Here is a 12,958-nt window from a genome sequence, read left to right on the forward strand (position 1 = left end):
CTAATATGAGACATGATCCAGGTTTTTGCAGCCTGCATTTCTAAACAGAAAATCTCAACTTTTATGAAAGAAGTACTAGGACACTAATCTACATATTCTCTTTCAAGTCATCCTCAAAGGCATTAGTTAATAGTGTAGCCAACCTGCAAATACACTTCACACATTATCCTTGAAAACTGCTGAGAAGCATTTAGGGCTTAATCCATTTGGTTATTCCATTACAATGAGAAAACAAAGAGTGGGAGGAAACTTGATTTGAACTAATTTCCAAACACTTCAACCTGAATTACAGATTATTTAAACTGCCTTTGAGGTGCTAATGTGTTTCAGCTCAGAGGCAAATGCTAAACTTCTGAAATGCTGCAACCAGAAATGCAGTCTCATATTGCACAGTCATGATCAGAAGATGTTGAAGAACAACAGCCATAATTATGGACTTTACTTCAGAATATATAAGAACCCATGCAATCCTCATCCTAAAAAGAAGATACATAAAAGCATAAAAAGAGTTGCTGATATAATGTGCACACCACCCTCCCATTTTTTGCATCTCAACTTTCAAAGATTTCTGTCAATGAATCCTTGTTATCATGTTTTAACAATATTCTCTCTTAGCACAGTGCTGGGTTTCACCATCCCAAGGTTAACTGAAAGCATACCTTTTGCTTAGAGAGACTGAATATTCATCACTACATACATATTTCAGAGAAAAATAAGGTTTTTTTTCGTTTTCAGATGTTGAATTCCTTTACTTCTTGTTCAGCAGGATATAAAGCTGTTCAGAAGTCATAGTCTAAGTGAAATTGAAAACATTATGGTGAGAACAAAAGACAGACAAAAAACGCTTTCATTTACCTGCATGCATAAGCTTTCTGCAGTTATCACAGCTACAAAGGAACTCAAACTATTGATTTGTAGAGCACCTGGGATACAGTAGGGCATACTAGCTCAAAATCACTGCTATAAAAACATTAATATGCTGTGTTCAGTATAGATTTATTCACACATACTATGAACAAACCCACCCCTAAAGATGGGTAAGCCAGATTGGATCTGCCTTGACTTGCTAATTTTAACTTAGCATTGGCAGACATCAGCTGGCTTCATGAAGCATTATTTGTCAGTGAACTTCCCTCTTCAATAAATCTGATTAGCTTGATTTTATTATTACAAGAACCAAGAGATAGTTATCAATGTGCTCAATCTAACAAAACCACCTCAAATAATAAGCATTGGAGAAAACCATTTCTGGTTTTATGAGAAATTTAAGGAAGACAGTGAAGACAGACCAGTTTTGAAACAGTTTCTACTGAACTGGGCAATTGAACTGCTCGACTCTGTAGAGACAAGCATGTAGCTTTTAAGCGAAGTAATGCTGAAATATGAGCACTATATGTGGAAGCATGCTGCATAGCAAGCCTACTCAACAGCAAGAATTAGGCATGGAGTAAGTTAAGGAAAAAAGAAAAGATGCAATCCATAATACAGTGAAAGATAAGCCCAGCAGCTGAAGAGTGATCTGTTTCTACAACAAGCTCAATATTAAGGTGATTGAATACCTTGCAGGTTCTGATATGATCTCTGTATCATGGTATAATAGCTATATCCAGTCCTCAATACCTCTGGGATGAAGCAAGTTTGATGTTGGAGCACTGAAATATCTGGGATAGGCAGCTGTCTGTGTTCATCTCTGAGAAAGCAGTATCATCATATTTACTACAAGGAGTGGCAGGGAATATTGTCCAGAGCTGTCTGTGACCCATGGCAATTAGAAAGTGCAAACTCATATACAAACTCTTTAACAATACAGAGTAACAATGGTGTTCTCTCAAGATCTCAAATTAATGCCACTACTGTAGACATGAAAAAGTTACTGCAGCACAGCCATTCAGCTAGTTATTTGTTTTGTAACTCACCACTGCTGAGAATTTTGTACATCAGTACGGGGCTCTAGTTTTGCAGCTTTTCCTAACCTCTGTTAAAGTTGTACATGGAATGGAAATAGTGGTGCTGACACAGGAGCTGAAGGACTATCGCACAGAGTAGCTGTATTCAGTGTGCCTGAAGCTGGGACCTAAAATAAAAAAGACTACCAAAGCAGAGATGTTATCTCTTGAAAATGTCTCTGAAGCAAGCAAATGCAATTATGCATAAGTTAAATTTAACACTAAATCACCTTATGATAACTGATCAAGATCAGCTCATCAAAAAGTACAAACTAAACTGTCCTTCAATGCTCTATGTAGAAATAACCCTGCCTTTGTGGTACCAAAATGGACTTACATTATATCGCAACAGATTTTCAATCACAATTTAAGTTTGCTAGCAGACTAGCATTATGAAAATATTTGCAAAGATTCTTCACAGCATTTAACATACATTATGCTATACTGCAGTTCCTATAGTTCTTTGTATGTTGAAATACAAGTACCAGAAGATCATGGAGAGTAACAGCTCAAATTTAAATGTAAAAACATGTTAGACTCGTGATGAGGCTCAATCAGGCCCTATATGCAGATGCTCAGAATTATGTTAGGGATCAGCTTGCAAATTGTTTAACATGGCTCACGCAACTCATTTTTAACTCTGGCCAATTAGTATTGACAGCCTAGCTGCATTTCATATAGCATATGGAGGTAGACCTAAGTGTTAAAATAAGGTTATTGAACTGTATTTAAAGATGTTTTACCTAATTTTCGGGAGAAAACAAATAGCTGAAAAAGGCTTTGAGCTTCTCCTTACTAAGGCCAGGCAGAGACATTATGTACTACCAGAGTCAGTTGAAAAGCCTTCACAGAATGTATGGAAAAGCCTTCTTCCCTATAGAATAAACCAACACCTTGTATATACATTCTAGAGGTAGAAGCTTTATAGAACGACTTTCCATTTCATATGGAGTAACATTAGAATAATACATTTGCTATAAAGTCAGGCATAGTTTAAAAGCCAGAAACCGCTCATATGTGCAGTATCACAGAGCTCAGGATTTATCCTTATTTGCATAATAATTTTTACTTTATGCTTAACAGAATGATAGCAACATGGAAAAAGAAGCAACTCTCCTAAAACCCAAGCTGACAATGAAACAATTTTGTGAACACTTTTGGGAGAATGGCACGGGATCTCAATCAACTGTTGATTGAATCAGGAATGTATGAAGACTACGTAAGATGGCAGAAGCATCTTTGCTGACAAGTAAATCAGACCAATCATGGACTAACTAAGTTTCGCCTGGATTTCCCTGTTTTTCTGTTGACAATCCATCAATCTGATTACTTTGAGTTTTATCAAATTCCTCAAAAAGAAGTCAGTGCTGAAGCAAGCATAGCTACTTCTTTAGTTGATGTCCACTTGGTGCAGCCCATTACTAATATCTGTTGTAGCATAAATATTTGTACTTAGCTTATGAATAAAGTAGGCATAATAGAAGTGAAGTCTCAATAAAAAAGAGGGAATGGCTTGAAGTCACATCAGGGGAGGTTTTGGTTGGATATTAGAAAAGGGTTCTTCACCCCAAAAGGTGGCTGGGCACTGGAACAGTTTCCCCAGGGAAGTGGTCACAGCACCAAGCTTGATAGAGTTCAAGAAGTGTTTGGACAACACACTTGAGTACGTGGTGTGACTCTTGGGGATGGTGCTATGCAGGGCCAGGAGCTGGATTTGATGATCCTTGTGGGACCTTTCCCACTCAGCCTATTCTGTGATTCTTTGAAATGTTTTCTTTTATTTTCTCCTTAATAGCCTGACCAGCTAAGAACATGATTGATCATGTTCATTTTGCTCAAAAGTCTTATATTTTAATTAACACATTGTCATGACTGCCATTAAACTAATTCTTACATATATAGCTAGTCTCCATTTTTATCTATGAAATGCAGATATTTATACCGTGTGTCATCTGAGTGCAAAAAGGTTACAGTATATGTCCCATATTTCCTCATGACAAACAAATTTAAAAAAAAAACTCTAAAATGAAAATAAGACATACAAGTACACAAAAAACCCCTGTGTTTAAATAGTATTTTCTAAGCGACCTGTGCAGAAAAACAGAAGTGATCCACAACTGATTGCCTACTTGAGATAATATCAACTTCGATAAAAATCCTTCTCCTATTTTGGTAATGAGTTGTCTCCTTGTAAAACATGGTATTACATAAAAAGGCCTCTTTCCAAACACTTCTAAAAAGTGCTAAGCAAGCTTGAACCATGATGCCCTCTTAAAACTAGCAGCCAATCAGCTCTATGCAATTAGTGCATAAACTAATGGTCTATAGAGAAATATCAGACCAAAAAAATAGGCAAACATATGTTTCACATTTTGATAATCTATTTGAATCTTACTAGCCTTATCTACACTACATATATTCTGGTGTTCTTTCTATTAGGTGAATAACAATCCGAGTGTCAATGTTTCTGGTCAGGATGTTTTACAATTTAAGTGTGACCAATATAGATTTTCTTAAAAAAAAAAAAAAGAAAAAAAACAAAAGAGGAAAGCATAGCTGCTTTTTAGACCACTTTCCATTTTGTGGTAGAAAATTAATTCTTCAAAGTAAAACAAACAAAGGCAGAAACAAACTACTGATGGCCAGCTTCTTTTAAGTGCTCATCTTCCTTCTCTGCAATGCACTGTACAGGTATCTTAATTCTATCCTTCTGATTCTCATGGTCAAACTATTAAAAACAGTATTGGAAAACTTTACTCAGTTTTCTCTACTATTCAGATGAGATATGGGTGAAATAATTGCTTTAACATTAATGCTCAATTACTTCTGTATTATTTAACCATATTAGAGAACGGTGAATGTCAAAATTGTAAAACAGGGGAGCAGCAGTAAATATACTTTCCTTCTTATACAACGGCTTTAACCTATAGTCTTTAAAAATTTTAATCACATCACATTTCTTGGTGCATCAGCCAGCCTTTACTTGTTCATGGAAGACAAACCAGCAACATGATTCCTAGCATTGCACCCTCATCATTTCTCTCCACAAAATTCATCTCCCAGAGAAAGAAGGCAAGCAGCACATGTAGTCTTGTTGGGTTAAGCCATTTGGTAATAAGCACTCCACAGTGAAAACAAAAAGCTGTTGAGAGCATGGGGGCCAGCGGGTATGTGAGAGTCAGCACATGAAGGAAGGTGACAATAGGGCTGTCAGTAAGGAAACAGCATAAGGAAGCACCAATGGACTGAGACCAGCCTCCTCAGGTCTGCTTATATAAGAAGATGCTTTAGCAAATCCTTTTCATAATGGTCTCTTACTGTCTCGATGAAGAGCAGCACGCTTACCTTTCTTACTTTTCAGTACATGTACTTTCACTAATAGTTTTTAATTGTTTTTACAAGTCCAGTTAGAGTGAAAGCTGTTGGACAGCTGCAAAACAAGACCTCATCACTTCCAAGGGCCAAGGGACCTGGATGATAATCATTAAAAACAGCAAGTGTATACACAGGCTTATTCTTTTTCCTTCAAGAAAAGGTACAACTTATAAGAAGCTAACCAAATTTAGCATCTGCACAATTTATGACATAGTACATGCTAAGGTGTCAAACAAGAAAATTTGTATGAGAAACGTAGTTGTGGCAATTCAAAGAACCATTAATCTGGAAGATAAATGACCAAGGGAACCTAGGCAGCTATTATTTGCTCTAGAGACCACATCCTCCACATTAAATTAGTACTTTTTAACTAACCAAGAGGCTAACCACTTACTGAGATAATAGTTTTCAACGATTTGAAGGAGAAAAGCACTCCCTCCTAATTCACTGCATGGTACAGTCACTAATGTGAAATAAAAACCAGAAATTAAGGTATAAATTTGCTTAGATAAAAGCAAAACGCAGAGTGACACTTATGTAAGAGCATAAGTGGCTTTATGTAAGAGCAGAATGTTGCAATTTCAGTCTTTATATATGGTATATAAATTACAACTCAATTAAAGGAAAAGAATTTGCAGAATATGTCCCAAATCAACAGAACCATGTTAATGCGGAAGTAGTTCATTAGGCAATTCCCACTCAAGAAAAATCTGTATACTTAAATGCACTTGTGCACAGAACATACCTCTGCAATGTGGTCACTTTGCAGCTGCTGACCACATGTCCCAACCAGATGGTAGGAATCTCTGCAGCTCCACTTAACTGAAGTGAAAAATGGGAAAGCTAGAGGTTGGACTGATATCGGATTCACTCCCTCACTTCCCCTGTCCCAAGTCCCAAACTGAGAGGAATTTCAACCAACAAAATATTTTACCTTAGATGGCAGAGATGATGACACTTGACAAGACACAGATGCTACTCTCAAACACCATGACCAAACCACAGTAACAAATACAAAAACCTAAGCATCAGGCAGCTAGTAAACTATGTGTGCACAGCTGTTCCAGGACCTTAGTAATCCTGGGCCATCCTGGATGAGAAGGTACTGCAAAACAAACAGAAATCTTTCTGCCTAACTCAACTTGTTTCATCTTACTGCCTTACTGGAAATTCTTTTTCAACGTCCTTCCCACTTGTGAAACCCCTACTGGCATCTGTTGAGGACTGGTCCTGAAAGTACTGGCACATATGAGGACCTATGGCTGTCTGCCTTCTACTGTTACCATGGATGTAGCAGCAGCTGAGATATAAGCAACTGAGAGCAGGATCTTGAGCTCAACTCAGGGTAATTTTTTTTTCCTTTATCACTGACATTTTAAAAATTGAGCATCTTAGATTCTTGCTATGCATTTCTACTATTTACATGGACTGGTGAATTAGAAAGGACCTGAAACATACCATAAGGGAGCTGTACTGACAGCCATTGCTCTAGAAGGAACAGATGAGAATAATTTGTAGCCAAAAGGAAGAGAGGAATGAAAACTCTTGACCTTGGTTTACTTATTTCATGGTCAAGTAATTTATCACACACAAGAACGTCAATGTAATTATGAAAGGGACATTTATTAAAAAAGGGAAAACCTTTAAGATTACATAAAGCTGACTCCATTTTTAAAAAGCTAGCATGATGCACGAGGCTAAAAATCACCTTCTGTGTCTGCAACAAATACCCATGAAGAAAGAATACATTTTACAGAAAAACAAAGTCAAGGTCCATCAGGAAGCAATTAGTATGCAAAAACAAACAGCTTATGTATAACACATAGGACACAACACTGTTAGGATTAGCTCAACTTAACTAAGTAACTGTGCATGATGCTATCCCAGTTGTAAGGTTGTCTCCAAATATAATTTAGGAATACAAATTTAGAAGAAAATGATCCCTAATAAAAAGGAATCAGCAATCAGTTCTGAAGAAATAGGCTCACAAGATGATCCGTGAGTAACCTCTGGGAATGAGAGCTACATGGCATCCTGTACGGAGACAATCAGTTATGAATGGAAAGACACATATATGTCTTCACGTGGTTTGCATGTCATTCCCTTCCTTTGCACAACTTGCTTTAGTTAATAGATCTTATTTCTGGAGACAAATAAGAGTAAATTGAAGCCTGCATTCCACTTTCTGTTTTTTTCTCAGTAAACTACAGATCCACACAACATTCCTGACTCGAAGGTCAGGAGCTTCGACATATCCCTGGCAAAGGATGACAATGCCACACAGTCCCACCCCAAGCAAGTAACAAAGGCTCCTGCAGGTGAGCAAGTCCATTGCTGCTGAACTGGGGAACAAGCAGAGCTGCAGACAGCCCAGTTTCTTCTCCCTAGAGGACAGGCTTCTGCTACAGTTACTTTCCAACACAGACAACGAAAGCAAAAGTAGATAACTTCCCTGTAAAGTGATAGAATTAGGACTGAGAAAACAAAAGTCATCCTGGAACAGCTATTAGGGACAAGAGGCTTCTAGTTAGTTATTGACTGCATTTAATTGATTGGAAACCATTTCTTTAAAGATTTTTCTTTGGTGAAGATTACAGCATACTAGATACAATTCTATATAAAGAGCATTTTTATGGAATGATCTTTTGCAGGTTATGTAGGAGATAGCCAGTTACTTAGAAGTAAAAAATTATCCAGTCCTGTAAAAGTGACTATAAACAAGCTAATTTGACTGGTAGCATTTAATTCTGCTGCCTTTACTGTCCCATAACAGAGATGAACAGCAGCAATCAGTTGGAATGCACCTATGTCAGGCTAGTACAGAAAAAGGGAAAAACATTCTCTCAACTGTGAGGCAGCAGCACCAGAAGGCTGCACATTTCATAAGTAGGGATACATTCCTTATGCACTCACTCTGATTTGGCAATTGCCCTTTGAACGGCAATTCTATTACACTGAATACTTCTGTGCTTCCACTTTTCTAAAATTCTAACAGTCCATGTCAGAGGGAAAGGAAGCTACCATTGGATCTGATCTCCCAGATCTTTGGCAGTGAAAGATACAAAAGGCTAAGTGACCTTAAACTGCAACCCAAGAGCTGAAATGCTATTCATTTCCTTTGATTTTCTTGGTATGCATAGCACAACTACAATGGAAAAAACAGGAGAAGATAAAAAATCTACGTAAGATCAAATTTTAAGAGCGATGCTTATGCATAGTGGTTCTTCCCAATGGATCAGTAGAAGAGCTACAGCTTTTTCATTAGGAAAAGCGACAAACACACTTTCAAATAGGTTAAGAAAGAAAAGGGATTTAATTTGGGAATATATCATAATTAAATTCTCTTTATCAGCTTCCATTTTGATACTTCCAACAAAACTCTCCCACATATAAACTCCATGTAAATTCTGTATTACCTGGGGCTGTGTGGCCTTTCACAGATTTTTGCAGAGAAAAAGCAAGATTTTCTTTAGATGTTAACTGCAAAGGACTTATTTATTGCTACTTATACCCATAGAAACAGTATATATGAACGCCTGCATTTCCTATTTAATTTTAAAAAATCCCCATCCCTAAAGCTAAAGGACTCCTTTTGATCTTACTGAATTTGTGAGGGAACTCAGTAAAAATACTGAGGATGCAGTTTTAAAGCTTTAAATGCAGTTCTGCCTTCACTCTTACTCCTAGTTCTTCCCATCTTCTGCCTGCTCCTGGCACTAGCACTCATGCAGCAGCAATGGTTATTTCAGGAAGCTGGAAATGATGAAGATTAATCTGGAAATGGTCTTTTTTGTCCCAACCAACTCCCTCAGCTGGCTTGCCATGGGGTACTATGATTACCAACAGTAGCTAAGGGCAGAGATACTCCAGAGTTGAGCCTGGAGTGGCTTACACTGCAGCAAAGTCCCACTGGCACTTGCTTTCTCTTTCCTTGGACCACATATTCTTAACCCAAACAGCTTCAGCATGAGAACCCAATAAGTGAAGCGAGAAATCACTGCTGTCACTGGAACAGACTCCCTTGCTCTGCCCAGGTAGTCTGCAGTCAGCTGCAGTTCTTGTGGCTGCCACAGCCACTTGAATGCATACAAATTAAGCAAAAGCATTTCTGTGGCAAAAGCAGAAATTTCACATCTCTTAGTGATAATCTGATTCCAGAAAGGTTCTTACTTTTAACATGCTTTAGTGATATAGAACATGATAAAGAATGAGGTGGGGGCAAACACCTTTCTCTGGAAGTTAAAGCAGTCACAGTGTGACCAAAGTGAACTGGGTCCCAACTAGCAAGGTTTATTAAGCTTATTTTCACTTTATTTGATAATGTTCCTGACAGCAGACTCTACTGTGTACACTCCACTAAACGTTTATATTATATACACTACGCTACCACATTTCATCTCTGTTTCCCAAGTGTACCTCCACACAATGCCATAAAATCCTGCTTAATTACTTGTGATACATTTCTTCTATGTGAATACAACACCTTTACTAAGGTGATGCTAGCAGTCCCAAGTTTTCCTTGCCTTTTATAGTCAGCTTCCAGGAGACAATGATCTGCTGGCACTACCATGTACAGTTCAACCTCCCTGATACATGTCCTATGTGCACCCTTCCTCCATGTCTCAGTGCTAATAGTTGATCCTTGATAAAATCATATTGGGAAGCTAAAATACCAGAAAAATCCCACCCTGCTTCTGCACTGAACAAACCCCAAACATACCCCCCTACTGGTTCAGCTGCCCGAGGAACAGAGTCTTGATGGAAGGGAAAGCTTTTGGCAGCAATTTTTACCTCAAATCATACTCCTGGAACCAAAGCTAATCCAACTATGAAAAAAAAGTCACCGGAATTTGGGCTTCATTTTTTTCTGAAGTTCATGTAGTCTAGTTTCCAAGCACAATATGCTGCTTAAGCAAAAGCATAATTTAAGAAAAAATCATTGTAATTTAAGATGTTTATAGTTGTAGAAGTAGAAAAACTAATTTTTTTAGTTATAAATGTAGCAGCAGAGAACAATCAATTACAAAACCAACAATGCCAAAAGATTCAGACTTTTCACAAGGTTGCTAAATAGTATCTTTAAAAACAGAATGATAAATACTTTATGCAGTGACTCTGAAAAACATGCACACTTCCTTTTGTCTCAGTGCACACACTGCATCAGTAATTCATTAATATCTTTCAAAAGCAACATGATTAGAAAAAAAATGTCGGTACATAAAATCATAAAAGTGACCCATAACATCAACTGTCTTTAAGTATTACTGACAATACAAATGGAAGGCACAGATGGATTCAGGGACTGATATCATGACAAGGAGAAGTACTAGAATACTTCTGGGAAAGTCTAACATAAAATGGGCAAAATACTGCAGAACAAAAAGCAACAGAAATCAGAAGTTGTCAACTCCAAGGTAAAGTTTAACAGGTGAAGTTAAAAGCCTCAAGTCACCTGAAATTCAAAGGAAATCATCACAGCAGTTGAAAGTTATGGGACATTTCCCCAGAATACCAGCTTAAAGTTCTTCTCAAAGTCCATCTTGAATTTACCCTGTACTGTATATAAAATCTCTTTAGGGAAATATGCAGAAGGGAAATATGCAGTTCCCTTCTTATACTTTTAATAAATTTTCTGAAGATAGCTCAAAGCCTTTTATATAGCTAGAACCTTGGAATGAACTTACTGCCAAGAACATGGCAAGTTATATGCTCCTGTCCCCACCCCAATGAACTATCTAAGACTGAAGATGAATTCAAGCTCCAGGGTCACTAGATTTTATACTAAAGTCACACAGAGAATAAATTCATGAAAACATGGTGCACAGTGATAGGTAATTTTTCTTCTATGTATCATTTAACATTATGTAAGATGGTGGCTCATTTGAAAAAAGTGGATAGAATGTTAAGTGAAAAGTGAGCAGCTAGATGTTCACAATGAATTTCCAATAATGTGCTTTTGTATGAAAGACATGCAGCTCACTCTGCAACAGAAAGCTCCCTTCACCTGCAAAACAATTATAGCTATTACTTAACGACATTGCAATTACATGTCTGTGGATAATAAAGCCCCATGCTCTCATTTGTCTCCCCAATCTTCCATACAGTCTGTGCCTTATACATCTGCAGACCTCTCTTCTCCCATCCCATCCCACTGATTTTTGTCCACATTATTTTGAGATTTACTGTAAAAACAAAGCAAAGCAGAACAACTCTAAAGTGACACATGGCAAAGCTATCCACAGAGCAAAATCAATAACATGTTTAATGTGAAAAAGCTATTCTTAAATGAAGTTCTACTTTAAAGGTCTACTCACACACCACAGTATTCTGTTCTGCTTTGCAGAATGTAACTGCATTTTAGCCTGAGCTGTACTTTTGTCTGCTGTGGCTTTTATATAAAGTTACTGTAGTGGCATACAACGTCAGTTCACATACATGCATAATTTAATGAAAGTTAGAACATATGTCATGTTAAATATCTGTCAGAATTAGTTAAGCTCACCTCTTTATCCATACTCTCTAAATCCTCTTTACATAGAGTGTACAGGGGCATTGTTTCAGACATACTTGGCTGGCGTTTCCTCTTAGATGGACCAGGCTGCTCTTCATTTTCACTTGCTGGTAGGTCATCTTCAAACATCTGCTGTTGATGTGGCTGAACAACTCTGAAAGAGTAAGAAAGATTTACTTGGTTCAGAGCTACAAATAAAATCCTATAAACAATTTATGACTGCCACATATCTATGACTTAGCTTAATAAAGCTCTGTGCTCATCAACAGGTCAGTCAAGTCTCCTGAGTAATGCTTTTATTTTCAGTCTGACAGCTAAATTTTTATTTTACCTTTGATAAGGCACTCACTCTCTTGACTTCGCATTGTTCTTTTACATAACCATCGAACCTTTTACATAACCATCTGCCAAGAGCTCCAGTAGTTGCAGATGCGTTGCCCTTAAAATACATTAATATTCCTGCACAAGTGGAGTTTCTCCATCGCTTGACAAATTTATTATTACAAAAGTAATGCTGACATTCTAATGCATTTTTCCTGATCTATATGCTAGGTTTTTTATTTTGAGTCTCTAAGTATACCCTTTTATTTCTCAACCTTATAGACAAGAGTTCTGCATGTGGAAAGAGCACTTCTGCAGCGTCAGTTTTCAGACATTTCCCACATGCCAAGCCTGGATAAGATGCAAAACAGTCAATATTTCTTTTTTGGCTAGTGTATTGAAATATGGTAGCTTTTTCTTTTAGTCTGTATTCTATTACATTGTTAATTACTGTACTTAATTCAAACAAAAAGGAACATTAAAATGGATAAAATAATCATAGCTTCATGGGAATTGCTTTATGATAGTAATAAAAAGACTACATGCACAACAACAGCAGGAAACTTCCACCTTCCTTGGGTAAATTTTTCTGTGACTATTACTTTAAGTACTAAAGACTTCTAGAAGTTAAAATTACTAGACAATACAGATTAACTACCAGTACTGGTCTGTCATATTAGCCTCCTGGAACAAATTACAGCAACTCAGCACCACACAGAATCCAATTTAAAGGTCATAAAGCTCATGGGTCACAAAATATTTATATTAGCCATAAGACTGTGTATTTGGAGAATGACTACCAAAA

At 37.2% G+C, this 12,958-nt stretch overlaps 1 protein-coding gene across 12 annotated transcripts in view; it reads right to left on the reverse strand.

The window, feature by feature from the left end:
* Positions 1-12,958, reverse strand: part of CTDP1 (CTD phosphatase subunit 1) — a 109,959-nt gene that overhangs the window by 52,802 nt on the left and 44,199 nt on the right. For 7 of the 12 annotated variants that reach the window (XM_053964474.1, XM_053964463.1, XM_053964455.1 and 4 more), the window contains one exon: positions 11,824-11,986. In XM_053964474.1, the coding sequence (XP_053820449.1) occupies positions 11,824-11,986 (163 nt within the window). Of the gene's footprint in view, positions 1-659; positions 794-1,559; positions 1,691-1,916; positions 2,090-5,314; positions 5,417-6,066; positions 6,144-11,823; positions 11,987-12,958 lie in introns of those variants that run through there. The other 5 variants (XR_008434834.1, XR_008434837.1, XR_008434833.1 and 2 more) reach the window with 5 other exon arrangements.

The sequence above is a fragment of the Vidua chalybeata genome, chromosome 1 (genome assembly GCF_026979565.1).
Source record: "Vidua chalybeata isolate OUT-0048 chromosome 1, bVidCha1 merged haplotype, whole genome shotgun sequence".
Classification (NCBI taxonomy): Eukaryota; Metazoa; Chordata; class Aves; order Passeriformes; family Viduidae; genus Vidua; species Vidua chalybeata.